Source organism: Rhinopithecus bieti, unplaced genomic scaffold (assembly GCF_001698545.2).
Source record: "Rhinopithecus bieti isolate Rb0 unplaced genomic scaffold, ASM169854v2 scaffold_18354, whole genome shotgun sequence".
In the NCBI taxonomy this organism is placed as follows: Eukaryota; Metazoa; Chordata; class Mammalia; order Primates; family Cercopithecidae; genus Rhinopithecus; species Rhinopithecus bieti.
Window position 1 is genome coordinate 4,153,169 of NW_016809835.1, and position 20,966 is coordinate 4,174,134.

Here is a 20,966-nt window from a genome sequence, read left to right on the forward strand (position 1 = left end):
TCTTTCCATAGTCTTAATAACTGTAGCTATATAATCTTAGAAGACCGAGTCCTTCCACTTTATTATTTTTTCCAAAATTGTTTTAGCTATTCTAGTTCTTTTGCCTTTTCATATATATTCTAGAATAGTCTTATTTATATTTTTAAAAAGCATACTGGGATTTTGTTAAGAATTGTATTAAAACTATCAGTTTGGAGAAAATTGACATCTTTACTATTTTGAGTCTTCTAATCCATGTACATCGTGTAGCACTTCATTTATTTAGATTTTGTCATCTTTCACTGGCATTGTATAGTTTTACTATATGAATCATATATGTGTTTTGTTAGATTTGTACTCAAGTAATTTTTTTTGAATGATTGTAAGTCGTTTAAGAATTATCATTTGAGGCTTATTGGCCCCACACATTCATATAAGCAAAGACGAAAAGATAAGAGGTTGTGATGTAAATTTGAAGTACTTTTAAGAGGGTGGATGTGTTCTGGTTTCCATTACAATGCTCTTCAGTGTGTACATGTGCATGTAAGGCCATCACAGTCTAAAAAAATGGCTTTCAAGTCATTCAGCTAGTTCTCTTCACACCACTTTATGATTCTAAGTTGATTCCTATGTGGATTTTCTATAGGTGTTTTTCTACAGGTAAGACTTATTGAAACATCCAGCGCACATCTCTACTTCTCTTCATTAGCCAATAAACAGGCAGTCTTATTATTCACTGGTCTCTTTCATTTTGGCTAATGATAGCCTGCCCTTGATCTACTTGTAATGTGTGAACAAAAAAGCAAAAATCCCTGCTAAGGACCGAGTCTATAGACATGGTCATTAGCCAGTGTAAATGCCAAATGAGTGATTTTTTGGGGGGGGAGGGGGTGGTGGTGCCACACCTTCCTGAAGTTCCCCAAATGTTGCCATATACCTTTCTTTCAATCTATACAAGTATTAAAACTATACATTGAAATTATAAATTGGTATTAAAAACTAAGAAGAGAATAAAATATATCAAATGTTTTTTATTTGGCTATTTGATAATCATATTAGTTCAATATAATATCACATTATGTTGACCTTTACCACTCAACTTTCTTTTATTTTAATTTAAAAAATATCTGAGGAGATAAGTGATTGTGTTCAGAAACTCCACAATATTTATTTTTTTATTTGCAAATACTCTTTTGAAATAGATGAAAATTGCATATTTTTTGTGTGTTTAGAACTTACTGAATTTACAAACCATTATTGAAATGCTGTTCTTCCCAGTTTGCAGAAGAAAATGCAAGTAAAATGAAGAAAATATATGGAGAATTCTGTAGCCATCATAAAGAAGCTGTTAACCTCTTTAAAGAACTCCAGCAGAATAAAAGTTTCAGAATTTTATTAAGGCAAGTATTTTAAAAGTTTATTACAAAGTGATAAATCAGCATGGAGAAATAGTTTATGCTTGTTTCTTAATGATTTAAACAAATTTCATAGCTAGATGATGCTTTTCAGGGGAAGAAGAAGGGGGGTGGAAGGTTTGTGGCAGAGATGTAAAGTCTCTTTTTCTGAAGACTCAAATGATATTGCCCCCAAATCATTTCCTTTTGTATATTTGTGAAGTCATGTCTTCCAACCATCTGAGAATATTTGTAACATACTGGGAAGCTGTTTTATGCCCTGACAAGTTATATATCAGAAAAATCAAAGTGAAAATAAACACAGAATCTACTCCACTTCTGAATTAGCTTGAAGCAGATTCATGACATCATATAATTTCATCTGTAATATTTTTCTCCAGATGAAAACTTAAAATTATGACATTATTATACAAATAAACTAACCATAATTTTGATATCTTAAAATTTCACTGATTATCTCATAAAATTGGATTACTTAAATCAGGATCTGACCAAGGTTCACATATTGTATGAGGTTGTTATATCTCTTAAATCTCTTTCAACTTGAATGTTATCCCACCCCTTTTTTCTTCTGCTGATTTATTTGTTGAAGAAATTTGTCTTATAAAGTTTCCTGGATTCTAAATTTTTATCTGCCATGTTAAGGATGCTACCAGATTTTCTCCCTTTTTTCCCACATAAATGTGTGTTGAGGACTTGAATGCTATGAGGAATACTTTGATATTTTTAGAAAAAAAGTTGTCCTGATTCGAGGGACCTCTAAGGGCTGTAATGAATAACAGCAAATGTGGAGGAAGACCTGTTGGGAAAACAAATGGTAAACTGCAAACTGATGTTCAAAGTCTGACTTTGATTTCCGATTATTTTTCAAAAATTTTGCTATTTATAAATCAAGACACTTAGAAGTATTGGAACTTCTTTTGGAATTAACTACAAATACATCAGAGTAACTTGAAACTTCTTAAAATCTTGGAGAGTTGGGGTATTAAAATTTATGACAAAGTATACAATTTAAATTAGTGATAATGCATCATTTTGGTAACAATGAATGTTAAGTCTGCATAAATTGTACTCTTGCAGATTCTTTGTATTGTTAAATTCACACCTGAAAAGTAAATACAGGTAGAATTTGTGTATATAAAATGTATATATTTTTTAAGCTCCGAAATAGTAATCTTTTGGCTCGACGCCGAGGAATTCCAGAATGCATTCTGTTGGTCACTCAGCGTATTACAAAATACCCTGTCTTGGTGGAAAGGATATTGCAGTACACAAAGGGTAAGTTGTGATTTGTGGGATAAACATTTGCCCCTCTTATTAGTTTTAAACATAGCTGAGGTGTTCTAAACAGGCATAAATGTTTGTGGTCTCTGATTCGTAAAGAGTTTAATGATGGAGAAACTGTTAAAGCCTTAGAATTTGGATTCATTTTTAGAAATTATCTTTTATACTGCAGCATGGATAATAGTCTGAATTTCTACAGGTAGCCCAAACCAAACTGGCTTCTTCTTTGAACCTGCCTTTCCCCTCTTTATTTTCCCCACCACTGGGCTTTCTTACTACCTCCTCTTCCTTATTTTCCTGTTACCTTCACAACAGTCTGATGAAACACGCTATTGATCCTATCACGAAATGTCAACTCTCCCAAGCAATCAGTTACTAAGTTGAGAGGGATTATAAGAAGGATCCATTTTTGACCCTGTCAATTCATCAAGTTCCAGGGAGTAACATATGGGCATCTTTTAAGAAGCTATGAATGCACATGGCTGGTCTGTAAGCTCCTTGTGGGATCTGTAAGACCTGTGTCTGTCTGGTTTATAGCTGGATCTTCAATGTCTAGTGCAATGGCTGGTACAGACTAGATGATCAATAAATAAAAACATCAATGCCATGAATGAATAAATAAAATGGTCTAATCCTCAAGCTAACATATTGATCTTGAGTAAAGATTATTATTAGGGTGGTAGCGTGTTATGTTAAAAAGGGCTTGGGTTTGGAATTTTGTATGCTTGTGTTGCATTGTATATACTCAGCTCTGCCACTCACTCACTGGGCAAATTATTAACTGAGCCTCAGTTATCTCCACTACAAAATGACATGAAACATTACCTTTCAGTTCCAGTTGCCTCAATAAACATGAACTAGGTGGTCTTTATCACCAAATATACTTTTATATGGAGTTTCAGGAGGCTGCTTCAGAAACTCCTTCAGAGTATTTTCATAAGATAATCTAGAGACAAGAGCAGGTAGCCAGTATTTTAAAGAATAACAACTGAAATCAATAATTATTTGCTCTTGGTATGAGCATGGCTGATTTATCTATTAACACAGCACTTGGTAAAAGAAAATATTTTCATGGTACCCATCAGAAATTAAAATATTTAATTTTAAAGAAAATGGTCAAAGAAAATGGTTTTATTATAATAGTAATATATTCAGATTTATGTGAATGCAGTTATAAAGTATGATTTTGAATATTAATTTTATGGAGGAAGGGATCAAGGAATATAAATGATTCTGAGGCTTGTTCATATCACCCTGTGACTCTGAGAGTATTACTGGCTTGGCCCCACAGCTGGCTTAAGTTTTAAGAAACTTGGCATGAGGATTATTGATTACCTATGTCTAAGAAGGTGGAAGGAAGGCCTAAGTTAGTATATTACACATTTCCTGCCCTAGGGGGAAGCTCAGACTCATCCTTAGAATTCAGACATCTTACTGTCAGCTGAAGGACAATGTGTTAGCTGAAGCACATTTAATAATGCAAACCTTTCATAATAAAACATTTTAACATCTTTTTGGTGGGGGGGGGGGAGGTACAGAGTGATATTATAGGATTTAATTATTATTATTATTATTATTTTTGAGACAGAGCCTTGCTCTGTCTCATAGGCTGGAATGCAGTGGTACAATCTTGGCTCCCTGCAACCTCTACCTCCCAGGCTCAAACTATCCTCCCACCTCAGCCTCTTGAGTAGCTGGACAAAAGGCTCACACCACCATGCCCGGCTAATTTTTGTATCTTTTTTGGTAGAGACAGGGTTTGGCATGTTGCCCAGGCTAGGGATTTAAGTTTCATCCAACATTTTCTTATGGGGTTTTATTGTTTAGATGATGTGTTTAACTGTATTTTAAACTAAAGAAAAGTTGTCTTCCTTAGTACTCTGGTTTATTATATAGTATTTTTTTTGTTTCTTTTCCCCCACACAGAAAGAACCGAAGAACATAAAGACTTATGCAAAGCTCTTTGCTTAATTAAAGACATGATAGCAACAGTGGATTTAAAAGTCAATGAATATGAGAAAAACCAAAAATGGCTTGAGATCCTAAATAAGATTGAAAACAAAACATACACGAAGCTCAAAAATGGACATGTGTTTAGGAAGCAGGCACTGATGAGTGAAGAAAGGACTCTGTTATATGATGGCCTTGTTTACTGGAAAACTGCTACAGGTCGTTTCAAAGGTACTGTGGCTCGACCATACCAATTTCTCCCTTCATACACATTATTCATTTAACAGAGGACAGATTTTCAAAAGAAAAACATTTCAGAATTGCAGGTACACATGCACAAACCCCAGGTCAGTTGAAAGATTGATTTGTGAATTTCAGTAGGCAAATCTGGCCAATGATACAAATCTTTGGTGGGAGTTTGCTGCCCAAGCTAAAACCTTTATACATATTTTACGAATTTGCAATTTTGTGATGTCTGAAATCAAAGGAACTGAGAGTTATGCTAATTGTTGGCACAGAAAAATTATTCTGGTAACTGTGGTGTGTTGAAAGCAAGGCAGTACACCTACACACCTAGGGTCTGTTGCGTGTCAGCACAGCCTAGGGCTGTCAGACCATGGAGGGGAGAAATAAAAAGAACTCTGAATGTCATCTTTGTTACTGACTAATAGACTACATCCACACACCTGCTGACACTGGTTTAAGCTCTTCCTCAGTGCTGCTGTTTGCTAACTGGCACGAACTTGACTCTGTTCAGGAGTCTAAAGCAGATAATTCCATTTCTTAAGGACTCATTATTAGCTATCACACTGCCTAACCCAGGCTTTCTCACCCTGGCCACACACTAGAATCACCTCTGGAGCTTAAAAACATTACAAATGCTCATGTCTCCTCTCAGAGATTCTGATTTTATCGCTGTGAGGATGAAACCAAAGCCCATGGGATGTTTAAAGGCTCTCCAGGTGAGTCTACTATGCAGCCAGGCCTAAGAACCACTGTTTCTAACAGTTCATCTTAATAGCATCCATAGGTAGGAAGTGAGAGGAAGAGGTTGTTAAATTCTAGCTAGTCAAAAATTATTACCCATTGGAGGATGATCAAGTTTTGATGGAGGTTGCAACTAATATCTGAAATGGGATTTGTTGATCAACAACTAGCAATGTTGTATTGAAAATAAATATTAACCACAACCTGTAGATTCTATTGCTCAAAGTCATTTGCTCTTTATCCATTTAGTAGAATCAGTTTGGTAACTTTGTGTTAGACTATTTATTCAGTGGATGCAATGAAGATGACTTCTTGTGAACAATTTGTAAGGGAAGTATGGAATCCTAAATCTTGCTTAGATCTAGGTGAAACAAAATAGCAGGCATATATAATTTGAGGTAGAAGCTGCCCTTTTACATTTTTAATTTAGCACCTTTCCTGCCAAAGGTAAGCGTTTGCTCCATTTTATTAAAACTTCCTTTTTTATAGATACTTTTCTTCGGTTTTGAAAGTGACTACATTAAACTTTGCTGGAGATTTACCTATACCTACAGCTACACACAAACATGCACACTTAAAGACAGCTTTCTTTTAAGTTGTTAATAGCATATATCTTTGGCTCTCATAATACAGGTATTTTTAATAAAAGTTTCATACTTAGACTAAGTGTTAGTCTTTTATTTTATTAAGTTTATTTGAACTGTGGTTTGCTTCATTAATACTAGTAATGTTTTTTCTTTGAAGATATCCTAGCTCTACTTCTAACTGATGTGCTGCTCTTTTTACAAGAAAAAGACCAGAAATACATCTTTGCAGCCGTTGTAAGTATATGACCGTGTGATGCATTTAAAAAATAGGTTTAATCACACATTTTCTTGAAAAATGCCTAAAATTCCTAGTGAAATAAAATAGTCACAGGGAAGTATATGCTTATGTTATGTTTCCATTATTATTTGTGATTGCAGTGTTTAGAGACAAGCATCTCATTAGGTTAAATTAGCATGGTAAGTGTTGCTTCACGACAACCAGGGCTGGTACTCAGCTGTTTCAGCAGCGTAACCAACTGTGAGAATATCGCAGTCCTTCAGTAGTGGTTAGTGAACAGGCACTGCTCTGAGCCTCCCAAATGTCCCCATGCCATCTAGTTATCTTGGTCTTTCCTCTAGACTCCTCTCTTCCCTGCCCCTTCGGCCCCAAAACCCCTTCCCTTAGATCCAGCAACTGAAATGTGAATGCTGGGCACAGCTGATCTCTTCCAGCACTGGGCTTTCTCCATGCCCATTGGCCCTGCTCTCCCACTTACTAACCCTGTAACTGCCATCATGTGCCTTCTGCCAGACAAGGGATACCATCCTGATGCTTAATGTTTACAGAAGATTCTTTCTTCTTTTTACTATAGTAGCTTCTAAAGACAGTGTATGAAACTATTTTTGTAGTGTGTTAGAGTAATCTAATTGCTGGCACACAGACTTAGACTAGCAATAAAATGAGTATTTTATGACATTTTGTACAGTCGAGTTACACTAGCAATAAAATCAGTATTTTATGACATTTACTACATGGCATCTGATTGACTTAGAGAAGGACGATATCGCCAGTTAACTCCTTGTTAGCATCGTGGAGCATCAGACCCCGTTGGAGGAAAGAATCCAAGACACACAATAGCAATATGGGCAGTGTAATGGTGGCTCCCTAAAACGCTAGTGCTTATCATCCACTGAATGGTAGGACATTTGGGTACCATTAGCAGATACCATTAATTCCAACCAATTTTGGCAAAGTCAAAGCTTAATATGGCTTCTGTTATCTTGTTCAGAGAAAACAAAGAAGCATGTCTATCCAGGGATGAGATTCTGGGAAAGAGGCGGGAGCCGTGCCTCATCTGTCTCTGTGTACTAGGCAGGCTGACTTGAGAAGCTTCTTCATCCTGTTTGGCACATTCCCTTTCATCAACACAATGATGTTGAGTTCTATAAAGGTCAAAGACGTTTTCACAGAGCTACACTAGAGGATAATAAGAAGACTTGAAGTCTCTATGTTCCCAATCGATTTGAACTGTGTTACAAATTTCATGAAAACCTATTGGTTTGTCCAGTGGCTTCTCTAGGCTGTTATCTGAGATGCTCAGAGATTCTCTGAAAGAACATGAGAAAATAAGTGGGAAGGTGGGGACCATTTTGTTTAACCTGTGGGATGGTGAGGGCCATGTAGGAAGAGGAAACAAATTCACATCTTTATAGAAACCAATGCTTCTTTAAAACCAAAGACCTAAAAGAAAAGCAAATTCTGCTTCTTGGATGATATTACCGGACAGATGTCCTGCTGATTGATCATGAAGTAGATAACATAAAGACAACTACATTGTTTTTTAGGACAAGGTAGCATATGGATTCAGATCCTGTAATGCTCAACTTAGAACGTGACTTGAAATGTGATTCTTTCCCTCTTGTCTCATATGACCTCCTGAGGCGTTATCTGTGCTACCCTTAGACCGCATTTACCATTAAGTGGGGTATTAGGAATGCAATCCACCAAATGGGAGAATGAAGACAGTTACAACCTAGCTCTTCTTGGTGGAATGTGTTTGGCTATGGACAACAGTAAAATGTTACTGATACTGTTTTTTAAAGATGTTAATCTGACATGTAGCTGCATTCATAAATGACAGCTAAGCCCTTGGTGGTATGAGAGAGCAAAAGAGAAAGCATCATTTTATCCTTGAAGAGTCAGGTACACCCTACTGTTCATACACTCCTGAGTTACATCTATCTGACAACAGCCCATGTGTCACAATATCTTATAGTTAAAATTGTAGGGAATTGAAGCATTTGGCTAGGGGTATACAGATATCTGGATTTCCTAGTTCTCATCCTAGAATTTTAGAAAGTTTTCCTCATGCTAGTACAGGTGAGATTCTCCACTCCTTGTGCCCTTTAGAAAAAACTTCTTCCTCAGGTGCTTGTCTTGCTGCATGTTACAGAAGACGTGATTAATTTGGAAATAGCCAGAAGATTAACAGCTGAAAGTAGCAAGAGGATGGAGTAGTGGGTCCCTACAAGAAAGTTTTGCTTTGTTTTTGTTTTTATAAAGGACTCAGCTGGAAATTGGAGCAAAGCCCAAACCTACAAAATGTGTAAGAAAAAGTAGATGTGTTCACTAAGTCTTAGAATACTGAGTCTAGGAGGAATCTCTTGAACATCAAAGAAGGCAAATTCAAAAGGAGCAAACAACCAAGACATAGTGAACATGTGGACTTGCAAGCTGAAGTTCCAAATAGGAAGAAGTCTCAAAATCTCTGTATTGTGGCCGGGCGCGGTGGCTCACGCCTGTAATCCCAGCACGTTGGGAGGCCGAGACGGGTGGATCACGAGGTCAGGAGATCGAGACCCTCCTGGCTAACACGGGGAAACCCCGTCTCTACTAAAATACAAAAAACTAGCCCGGTGAGGTGGCGGGCGCCTGTAGTCCCAGCTACTCGGGAGGCTGAGGCAGGAGAATGGCGTGATCCCAGGTGGCGGAGCTTGCAGTGAGCCGAGATCGCGCCACTGCACTCCAGCCTGGTAACAGAGTGAGACTTCGTCTCAAAAGATAAAAATAAAATAAAATAAATAAATAAGTAAAATCTCTTTATCACAATGGAATCCCTGAATAGTAGAATCAGCACAGAATGGATACGGTGTAACAATACAGCTAAGCGTAGCAGCTCCTTTCCTCTTCTCCTACATTAGAGGTCTTTGACTCCTAATGCCTGTAGGGATTGGGCAGAAATGGGATTGAGTGAACGTGACAGGGTCAGAAGCGAGGAGACAATAGAAAGTTGTAGGGACTGTAGTGAAAAGTGAGTCTGTGCCCTGTCTCAAAGATGGCAGGGATTATCTGGCTATAGCCAGTGTTTTAAAATGGGAACATGGGCCCAGGATTGCTAATCTTCTGCTTTCCCCAAGAACCCAGAAATCTAAAGGTTTTAAAAAGTGAAATCCCCTAGTATTTAAATACCGAGAACTTATTTTTAAACTTTGTTTGTTAAATGCCGTGGCACAAATAAAACATCTCTGCAAGCTGGGTTAGGCCTTTGCATCACTAGTGTTTGACCTCTACCTCCGAGGCAGACATGCTACTTCCATTCCTGGAGAGTTAATTGAATTTTTGTTCATCTCCAGTGTTTGTGCGTGGTTAGTATGAATACCGATGGACAGGTTCCTATGCCCCCTGGTCTGATGGTGAACGAATGAATGTTACTTTCCTTGCACTTATCTGTTCTTCACTTTGAAAAGATCTTACCCTGCCACCTCCCCTCCCCTGCAACACTAACCAACTAGTTCAAATAATTTCACTCTTGCTCATGTCTTAAGCAAGTAAACTTACTCTGCCTTTTTACATACAGAGGCTGTTTACCTTGTCAGCTGAGGAAGCTAAAACTGCACATTGAATCAGGGAAACAGATAAGGTCTTGGGAGTAGGTCCATAATAGGATAAGCCAGATTACCAATGCTCCAAGGATCTCCCTAATTAGAGAGGGCAGTATTCCAACAACTCTGCCACGGGGCTGCTTTTGCTTCCATTTTCAGAGGCTGAGCACAGGGCTGCATAGACCAGTGGTCTTGTCCCATTGTATTTTTTTCTCTCATGCTACTCTGAGAAGCATGGGGTGAGGAGGTACTCTGGGTCACCATGGCACACAGCATCAGATGTGGCCAAGTTGTATGATGCTGGGAAAGCTGACAAGCCAGCACCAAGGAGTCAGCAATGAGGGGACTGTGGCTTGTTCTGGATAAAGGCGTCGCCTAGTCCATGATGGTGAAGCAAAACCACACACTGCAACCAGCTCTATAAACAGTGGTGGAAGCCACAGACCAAAGAAGAATTCTTCATGTTATCCCCCAAACTGTTCATCCTGAAGTCATTCTTTTCACCATTTTTTCAATGACATCTACCTACCAGGCATCATCAGTGTGCTGTTCCTCTTTCAATCTCCAGTGTTTAGAAAGGGACATTGGAGGATCACAGTAGATGCTGGTAGAAGAGGTGGTTTAATCACGGCGTACATGCCAAATTTTAGACTTTCTTCCTATTACCCTCTGGTGGACTTATGTGAAACTAGTCCTACCAACATTTATTGAGTGCCTACTCTATGCAAGGCTATGTGCTAGGCACATGAAGATGAATGAGACCCATTCCCACCCACCAAGGGCTCATCTGCTTGGTGAGAAGAGGCAAGAACTTGTAGGCATTTTGTTGCTGTGGCCCACATGACAGTAGCAAAAAGGATTGGTTATGCCCGGGGAGTCGAAGGTCTTGCCCCCTATTCGTATCGTTTATAGTCCACAGGCTGGGCTTCTGAGTTTCTGGGCTTCTTTTCAGTTACCTTATTGAAACAATATTGCAAGTCGAATGGACTTTTTAGGGCCTCCATCCTTCTCAATCTCTTTGTGACATTTGACACATGAGTTTCCTATCTCATGCTGTCTTAGTAAAACTTCTCCTGCCTTGACTATGGCATTTTGATATTTTTCTTCTCTGATTGTTCTGTGTTTTAAACAGCTCAATTTTTAAACAACCAATTCCTTCTTTTTTTTTTTTTTTTTTTTTTTTGAGACAGAGTCTTGCTCTATTGTCCAGGCTGGAGTGCACTCACTGCAACCTCCACCTCCAAGGTTCAAGCAATTCTCATGCCTCAGCCTCCCAAGCAGCTGGGACTACAGGCGCACACCACCACATCCAGCTAATTTTTGTATTTTTAGTATAGATGAGGTTTCACCACATTGGCCAGGCTGGTCTTGAACTGCTGACCTCAGGTGATTCACCTGCCTCAGCCTCCCAAAGTGCTGGTATTATAGGAGGGAGCCACACCCAGCCTAAACCACCAGTTCTTAAGGATGAGCATTCCCGTGATTCCTCTTTTTCCATCCTCTCTTTTCCATACCGTCTCCATTGGAGATTGTATCAACTTCTATAGCTCTTTTGAAAAGATTGAAAGTGGAGAAAGGTTTACCTACTACTGTTGCTTCCTTTAGCTCATGTTTTACGAGAGCCTTACTTTAGCTAGGATGCTGTTTCATCTGCTCACCTTCCTGTTTTATATAGGATCAGAAGCCATCAGTTATTTCCCTTCAAAAGCTTATTGCTAGAGAAGTTGCTAATGAGGAGAGAGGAATGTTTCTGATCAGTGCTTCGTCTGCTGGTCCTGAGATGTATGAAATTCACACCAATTCCAAGGAGGAACGCAATAACTGGATGAGACGGATCCAGCAGGCTGTAGAAAGGTAACATTTCCTTCTGTCCATAATCTATGGAACAGAGTTGTTCAACTGGGGAAAATATTCTAACCATGTCTTCCTGCATGAAAACTTTGCCTCTGCCAGAATGGTCTGCTCCCTGCCCCCTGCACCTGCCTGCGATAGCCCCCCATCTGCAGCTTTCTCCTCCACGCCTCCCTGCATGTAATGCCTGCACCTCCCTCTGCCTGTGTGCGCCCTGCCAGGCGTTGATGCAGCTCGGGCCTCCCCTCCTCCATGAGGACCTCTTCAGTCCTGGTGATCTCTTTCTTGCCTGAAATTCTTTAACACCTGCTCACTAAAGCATTTACTCAATGCTTCTTATATACTGCCTTGTAGCTATTATCTTTTTTATGTACATATGTGTGTGTTTCTTTAATTAGATTGGAAGCTCCTCGAGGGCAGGGGTCATGTCTTATGTTTCTCTGTGTGCCTAGTGCTGAGAAATCATTCAATAAATGTTTCTGAATTGGTGGATCTAAGTATTCTAAGTCAATTTGTTCCTCATTACTTGTGCAAGGACAGTTTTTATAATTGGGAGCACAAGGGTGGAGGAGATCATTCTCAACAGTAATTTAATTAGTTAGATCCTGAAGTTATATACAATTTCTGTACCTCCACTGCACCCCATCTAATCTGGCACCCCACTTCTATTCCCTAAAATTCTTATACTTTATTCCCATTATGGGTGTGTGTGGTGAGTGTATGTTTGTGTTCACTGGAATATTTGAGTCATCCCACACCGCTGATTTTGAGAGTCATGTAATGTTATGCAAGATTCTTTGTATTCTCAAGAAAACAAGTCTCTGGCCAGGGGGCATGATGCATTCCCTTTATGCTGAAATTTTCTCCCTTTATGAATAAATCCATTGCCAAGTTCCCATGTTTTTCTAATGAATCTACAGATACTTGCATTTGGTTTCAGTTGTGTCTCCTGACTATTGTCTTTTAAAGTTGTCCTGAAGAAAAAGGGGGAAGGACAAGTGAATCTGACGAAGACAAGAGGAAAGCTGAAGCCAGAGTGGCCAAAATTCAGCAATGTCAAGGTACAGTGCAGGCACTTCTGGCTCCCTGGTCGTGGTGTTCTCCTGGGTGTTGGGAAAGCCTGAGTGTCATGAACAGGAGGTTATAACTACATGATTCATCCTGTGTACCTGAGGCCCACCTGGACCACCCTCCCAAGAAACACTGAAAACCAAAAACTTACACTAGAAATGCTCAAATAAGATGACATTCTCTTCACTTCCACCTTAGTGATTAAAATGGATGTAAAACATGCACATGAAACAATAGCTGTGGGCAGTGTGGTGCAGAGGAATGTTGGAGTTACTTGTCTCATGGTTTAATTTTAGGTCTCAGCACTGTCATGTCAATGACTTTGGACAAGGAACCCAACAGATCTGGTCCCCAGTTTCCAAGTTTGTGAAAGAAGGAGATTAGATTAGCTCAGTGATTCTCAACTCTGGTTTGACATTGGAATCAGTTGAGAGGTCTTTAAAAATACAGATACCTGGGCCTCACCCTCCACCAACTGAATCTGAATCTGTGGCCGGTGGGATGTAGACTTTGGGGTTTTCAGCTCTCCCAAGGTGACTTTGAAGCACAGAGGAGACTGAGAATTCCTGGATTCAATGCTGGTTAAGGTCCCTTTGCGCTTTAAGAATTCTGCAACATGTTGAAATCTGAGGACAATGATGCATGCAAAGATGGGCAAAGAAATTGGATGTTTAGAAACAAAAACTTAAACCAGTATGTTTGGTTTTGACCAAAACTGGCTGAAGCCTGTGCCGTTCCAGGCATCTGTATTGTTCACTCATCATGGATGGGACTACCTCAATTTTCATTCCCAAGCTTAATGTTTAGTCTTAATAGAAACCAGCCTGAATAAACAAAGAATAGCTTTGCAAATTTTCTGGAATTAAGGGACTGAGAAAAGAACCTTATTTACAGAAAGGACAATGGAAGCTGAGAAAGTTGTTAGTCACTTGCTGGAGGCCACAGTCACTAAGCAGCATGGTCAGGACTGATACCTGCATCTACCCTACTCATTCAGCCTGGGCTTTCTCTTGGAGGTCATACTGCTTGCTAATTAGCTACATCTTTTTCGTGGACTTTCACATTAGTGGTTGTATTCATGTTAGTGATAATCTTCTCTGGTAAATACTATTTCATAGAAATACTCACTAACCAAGACCAACAAATTTGTGCGTATTTGGAGGAGAAGCTGCATATCTATGCTGAACTTGGAGAACTGAGTGGATTCGAGGACGTCCATCTAGAGCCCCACCTCCTTATTAAACCTGACCCAGGCGAGCCTCCCCAGGCAGCCTCATTACTGGCAGCAGCACTGAAAGAAGGTAAGTCGCTTTGAGAAGGGTTTGGGTTGACAGGTTCGGAAAATGTTTATTGAACACCTACTATGTGCCTTGCACTGTGGTCTTGGTGCTGAGGATACAGCAGAACAAGACAAGGTCCTTACTCGGCTAGAACTTGTATTTCTGGAAACACCAAATACAAAGAAATAAATATGTCAGATTGTATCAAGTGCTATGAAGAAAAAGAAGCAGTATAAGGGGGAAAGAGGGTGATGGAGTTGGGATGGCTCTGTTTTAGATAGGGGGTCAGGGAAGGCCTCTCTGATATAATGATATGTAAGTGGACATGAAGGAAGAAAGCCGAGTGATATCTTGAGGGAGAGTCTTCCAGGTGTAGGGAATGGCCGGCACAAAGGTCCTGGTGCAGGAAAGTGCCAGTATCGCCTGAGGAGCAGGCAGGGGGACAGCACAGGCAGAGGGAAGGGAGGGTGGGGTGAGCAGTGCAGGGGATGAGTCCAGGTTTCTATGAGTCCAGGGTTCACTAGGTCTCAGGTTGCATGGCAGGAGAGAAGGACTTGGAATTTCATCCTGAGTGGGATGGGAAGCATTAGAGAATTTTGAGTGGAGCAGGGACTTGACTTGTAGTTTGAAAGGTACCCCCTGACTGCTGTGTGGAGAATAGACTTAAGGGGGCGAAGTGCAGATGTTGGTAATAACAATGGGAGATGGTGGCCGAGGTCGGGTGAAGGGCAAGATCATTGGAGATGAGAAAGTCCAGAGGATGAGAGGCCAGGGTGGTGGAAGGACTAAGTTTATAGAATTGAAAATATTGAGAATTTTGACAGGATTAGCACTGGTGGGATGCGGAGAACTTGTGCCGTGTGCTGACTCATTCAGAGAAGGCAGGCGAGTGGCTGAAGGTCTATAGAGGAAAGTCAACAAGGAGCGGTAGTGAGCAGTATACCCGGAGGGCAGGAGTTTCGAGGCAGAAAGGAGTTGAAGAAGAGGTGGAGATAATGGTCTGGAAGTGACAGTGGGACAAAGGGCTTCGGAGATAAACCAGCCACCTCCTGAGAGACTGGCAGGAAATGCTGTTGTACAGAAGAAGGGCTGGTAAATTACAGACCACGGACTACACACGTCCCACCACCTGCTTTTGTAAGTTTAGTTTTACCAGAACTCAGACACATCTGCTTGTTTATGTGTCACTTGTGGCTACTTTTTCCTACAGTGGCAGTGGCAGAGATGAGCAGTTTTGACAGACTGTTTAGTCCACAAAACCTAAACTATTAACTGGCTCTTTGCAGAAAATGTTTGCCAGCCTCTGATTTAGAATCTCAGAATATTAGCTCTGGAAGAGAATTTAGGAATCTTAGAATCAGCCATCTTTATTTCCCAGTTGAGGAAACTGAGGTCTTGAGAAGGGCATAGAGGTCTGAAGTAGGGTTCACTGATAGAACCCCTCATTCATCTGTTTCTCAGATATCCATTGAGCATCTACCTTGTACTGTTGCTGGTGCTTGGGAGGCAGTGATGCTTTTGTAAAAATTTTTTTTTTTGAGACGGAGTCTCGCTCTGTCGCCCGGGCTGGAGTGCAGTGGCCAGATCTCAGCTCACTGCAAGCTCCGCCTCCCGGGTTTACGCCATTCTCCTGCCTCAGCCTCCCGAGTAGCTGGGACCACAGGCGCCCGCCACCTCGCCCGGCTCGTTTTTTTGTATTTTTTAGTAGAGATGGGGTTTCACTGTGTTAGCCAGGATGGTCTCGATCTCCTGACCTCGTGATCCGCCCGTCTCAGCCTCCCAAAGTGCTGGGATTACAGGCTTGAGCCACCGCGCCCGGCCTTTTGTAAAATTTTTAGTGATGAAAGATAGACGATACTTAAGGAAAAAAGAGAACTTTGGATAGTTGTCTATCCCAAAGATAATGGGATTGTGATAAGGTGAAGGTGTTGCTTCAGAGAGATTAGCCTAAAGACCTCTTTTTGAGATGAAGATTGAGAAATAAGAAGCCAGCTGTCTCAAGAGCTTGGGGAGGATCATTTTGGGCAGAGAGAAGGAAGTGCAAAGCCCCTGAGGCTGCAGTGAGCTTCACATGTTTAAGGAAAGAAAGGAAGCCAGGGTAGCAGATGTCAGCATGGATCACCATTAGATGAGGTGATGTGGGCCAGGCAGGCTGGGATCATATCATTGTAGGCCATATTTAAATAATTTTAAAAGAGGATGTTATTCCAAACATGATGGAAAGCACTGGAAGCTTTTAATCATGGGTGTGGCGTGATCTTATTTATGTCTTAACTCACTGGCTGCTGAATGGACAAGAGACTAGAAGGAGACAAATCTGCCTGGAGACTTGTTAGGAAGTAATAACAGAAGTTGAGATGAGCCTTGGTCTAGACCAGTGCCATTGACAATGGGAGCAGAGAGAAGAGGCCGAGTCAAGATATATTTTAGAAATAAAGTCAAAAAGAAACTTCCAAGTGGGTTGACAAGAAGCAGTGACCTCCCTCATTATCTTTGATAAAGCCTTGATCAAATAGATCACCCACTCTCAGTATCAGCCAGTGGTTTTAACTTTCTCCCCCACCAAAACTTTCACTAATGCTGGGTTGTACGCTCATCTGCTTCCATTCCTCTGGCACACTGTGACAGAGGTGCCAGGGCAGCAGTGGACCCAGCTGCTTAGAACCCAGAGCAATGGAGGTGCTGCCTTAGCTGCAGTTGGATAATCCACCCTCGGTCACTGACCATCCAGCACCAGCTGCAGCTGAAAGATCGAGCAGGAGTTCTTATCAGAGTGAGGGAGTTATCTTCTGACAAAAAACCAGTTCAGTAGTGCACCTTGAATGGTCTCCTTGGGACTTCACTCTGCTGGACAGCTTTTCCTCCTTCCTTTCTTTTCTTCTGTCTCTGCCTCTTGAAACCCATCCATCCTTCCAGGTCCTGCTCAGTTTTCACCTCCTGTAAAAACATATTCCGAATCTTGCTAGCTAATAGAATGCTCTTCCTCCTCCATGCTGCAGTAGCATTTATGATGCTCTAATAAAGCTGATGGAGATGAGTGCTGAACGCCTGCTTCTGCATAGCCTAGTGAGTCGTGTATGTCTCTTTCCTCCTCCAATCTGTAAACTACCCTCTTAGTTGTCAAATGCCCAATAGCCCCTAGAACAGGTGCTTGTTTAAAATACACATCCTGTTTTCTCCTCCAGAGAATCAAATCCAGTAAGTCTAGAGCCAAAGACTGGGAATCTGTATTTCTAAAGACAAGTGTAGGGAAAATACTCTTTTGAGGAATAGCTAATATGTCTGAGTAACAGGTTTTAAAAAGTTAATGCCTGGTATGTTTCTACTAACTGAATGACAGGCAGTTTTTAGGCCTACCAATTTACTGAAAGTTGCATTTGAGATATTTTTATATAATGGGTTTATAGTTTTTTATTGAGTTAATTCTCTGTTGTAAAATGATGCTAAAAGTATTGGTCTAGATTAAAGATCTGCAAACTTTTCCTATAAAGGGCCAGATATGAAGTAGTTTGGGTTTTGTAAATCACAGTCTCTGGGATGCAGTGGTGTGTGTGCATGTGTGTGTGTGAGTGCGTGCACAGGCACATGCCCGTGTTTTGACAACCTTTAAAAATGTAAAATCATTTTAGCCCCTGGGTCATATAAAACAGGGACAGTCCAAATGCAATTTGCCAACTCCTGGTCTAGATTAAATATATACCTATCTTTGTTTTTTAGATTTATTTTTGTTTTTCTCTATCTTAGCTGAGAGCCTACAAGTTGCAGTGAAGGCCTCACAGATGGGCGACGTGAGTCAATCATGCGAGGACAGTTGTGGAGACTCTGTCTTGGCGGACACACTCAGTTCTCATGATGTACCAGGATCGCCGACTGCCTGTAAGTGAAAGTGCAGGCCTTGGCAATGAGCCCGAGCACAGCCCCTGGAGCTTACAGTGGTCGCGTAAAGTAAAGGCAATGACTGTCTCTGGTTGAAGGGGACTTGATATATTTTTTTAAATTAGAAAAACACTAAGAATAAATACGCTAGCCTAAATGAATATCATATGCATACAATAATGACACTGGGGTTTCAAGTATGAGGATCTAAAGAGTAGTTGGTGGGTTATACTGCTCTGTTTGCCAGCCAAATGTTGGATCTTCCCCAACACCTACCCTGCCTCATTTTTGATATGATTTATTGAATACAGTTTTGAAAGCACTTTTTAACTTTTCTGGTTTTTTAAAAAAGGAGTCCCTGCAGTCGATTACAGAACAAGCACTTAAACCTAATCTCATGTGCATCAACTGAGAAAACAACTCAGAAAACCAGAAATATACACACGGCTCCCTCCGCCTCCCTCCTTTCTCTCTCTCTCTCTCTCACACACACACAGTTTAGTGGTATGGTTAAAGCGGAAGTGCCAGAAAATTCTTGATCTGTGCCATCCTACACTTTAGTTCATGTCAGAATTCATTTATTAAAACACTGTTTCAATACATTTTAAATATAAAAAATAGAATGTAGAGAGTTGGTTGAGGTAATTTCCCAGAACCTAGCTATCCAAAGACTGGGAATCTGTATTTCTAAAGACAAGTGAAGGGAAAATACTCTTTTGAGAAATAGCTAATATATCTGAGTAACAGGTTTTAAAATTTTAATGCCTGGTATGTTTATACTAACTATATGTATAGTTGTAGGCTACTTAGTTCCAGAAAGATTTCTAAGATAAAAGCATAAAGAGTATACTTTTCATCCTGTGCAGCTGGTAACAACCTTACTTCCACAAGGTCTTATGTGCGTAAGATAAAATGGATAAAATGTCTTCAATAGTTAGAGATTGGAAGGTTAAATTGAACTCAGAACTTCTTTAACAACATCCCTTGATTAAGATATATAGACGCAGTATAGCTTTTTAATTCTATACTTCTTTTTTCCTTTTTTAAATACCAGCACCACTAATTATCTTCCTCTGTCAAGTTCTGCTTTATCTAATCCTGGGTTTCTATTTTCAGAATGCGCACATATGTTTTTCATTTTGACACAGCCCAGATTCATCAGGGGAGTTGTACTGCCCTGGGTGATTTCCTTTTAAAAGAAGATCCTCATTATGCCATTGAGGAGGCTCTGTCTAAAAATACATGCAGGGATCTGCTGCTCTCAGCCTCGCCCCAGGGACAGCTGGAGAGGCTCCGCTCCGCAGCTGCCCGAGCCCACGGCCGAGCCTTCCCTCCCTTCAGGCCAGGCAGTGAAGGTCTCCTTGTCTGTATCCACGTCTCTCATGACTGGGGGGAGTTTCAAAAGGGACACCCGTGGCATTTGCCAGAACTATTGAGAGGCTCTTTAGAGGGGTCTGATATCGGGATTCAGGCAGAGGAACTACCAAAGCTGGCTGGTGGTCCTGTACCCCAAGGCCTCTTCAGTTCCGGGTCAGACTGGAACATGGTGTTATGAGAGTTTGATTCTCTTTATAAAGTTGTTCAAGGCGCAAGGCTATTCCTAAATGAAGGTCTACAACTCTGACTGAATGGGTGTCGGTTCTGCAAGTGACTTGGAGGACTGGGCTCTTCTGCATCAGGCTTATGTCAGCCTGAGGTTATAAGCCAAGCAGACGGCTCTATTTTCAGTCTTCAGTATACATGATGAGTATCTTCTACTTCTAGGAAAGTTCTGTCCACTGGAGACCCTCTCGCCCACCCTGAAACTGGATACAGGGACAGGGACCTGATCTGTGTTTTATTCTTCTGCCTTGTCATCAGCTTCTTTCCCATTTGATTTTCCTAACTTCTATGAGGGAGTGAGAAACAGAATGGTGAATTCTTTAGTGATGCCTTTGGCCACTCTTTAAGAGTTAGGAATAGCACCCATTAGTAGAACCATTTTTCAAACGACAGAGAAACCTATGAAATGTCCCCTCACTGTAAGTGAATAAGTGCTGATCAGCTTGAACAAAATGGACTTGTTTGTAGCTGATCTCATCTGAAGTCGTTTCTGTTTAGACAAAAATTTCTTTGCATTAGAAGAGGCCTTTGAAATCCTAGAGGACTCTCATTTTCCAAAGACATAAGTATTTTATTAATTTAAAGAAAACATTTCCTGTATTGGAAATAAAGTTCCCAGATGACACAATAAAAAATTATACAAACTGTGTCACAAAGTGAATATCGATTTTGTCAGGGTCCAGATTGGACATGGTTCTAATAAAACACTGTGTTTTGGGCTTTGAAAATTCTAGTTTTAATCAGTGCAAGGTGGGCACAGTTTAAGTTTTAACTGAGTTCACATGGGTAAAGAAATAAATAAAATCCTGTCAACAGAGATTTAATGGATGAAGTGAAATCTGTATTTGGTATTTAAAAATATTTCGGGATGAATTTCTGTGTTTGCATAGGTTAAATACATAGTATTTGTAAATTTAAAGCATAAATAAGAAATGTGAGAAAAACAACACATTTATAAATTGTTAAAAAATAAGTTATTCAGAGATAGGGACAGGTTCTTGGTTTGTATGACTGTGAGACTGTGAAGTATTAGCCATCTCCGCCTTCCTAGAAAGACGTCTCCCTCCTCCTTCGGACTCCTCCTTCCTCCTAACCCTTGTTTATCATCTGCTGCTCTTGCACTGGCCACAAGGGAGACTTTTTACAGACTTGGGTCTGCCAAGAGACCTTGCTTTTTTTCTACAGCACCTGTTTTAAATTTCACCCTTCCCAGGAGGCTTTTTCCTATTAAGTGAGAGTGAGATGTAGCGTCTACCCTCTGT

General features: G+C 40.4%; 1 protein-coding gene across 2 annotated transcripts in view; it reads left to right on the forward strand.

Moving 5' to 3' along the window:
- ARHGEF28 (Rho guanine nucleotide exchange factor 28) overlaps positions 1-20,966 on the forward strand; it is a 320,618-nt gene that overhangs the window by 258,948 nt on the left and 40,704 nt on the right. For both annotated transcript variants that reach the window (XM_017890633.1, XM_017890634.1), the window contains 8 exons: positions 1,258-1,383; positions 2,555-2,672; positions 4,605-4,859; positions 6,360-6,436; positions 11,700-11,878; positions 12,845-12,936; positions 14,065-14,247; positions 17,971-18,102. In XM_017890633.1, the coding sequence (XP_017746122.1) occupies positions 1,258-1,383; positions 2,555-2,672; positions 4,605-4,859; positions 6,360-6,436; positions 11,700-11,878; positions 12,845-12,936; positions 14,065-14,247; positions 17,971-18,102 (1,162 nt within the window). The remainder of the gene's footprint in view (positions 1-1,257; positions 1,384-2,554; positions 2,673-4,604; positions 4,860-6,359; positions 6,437-11,699; positions 11,879-12,844; positions 12,937-14,064; positions 14,248-17,970; positions 18,103-20,966) is intronic.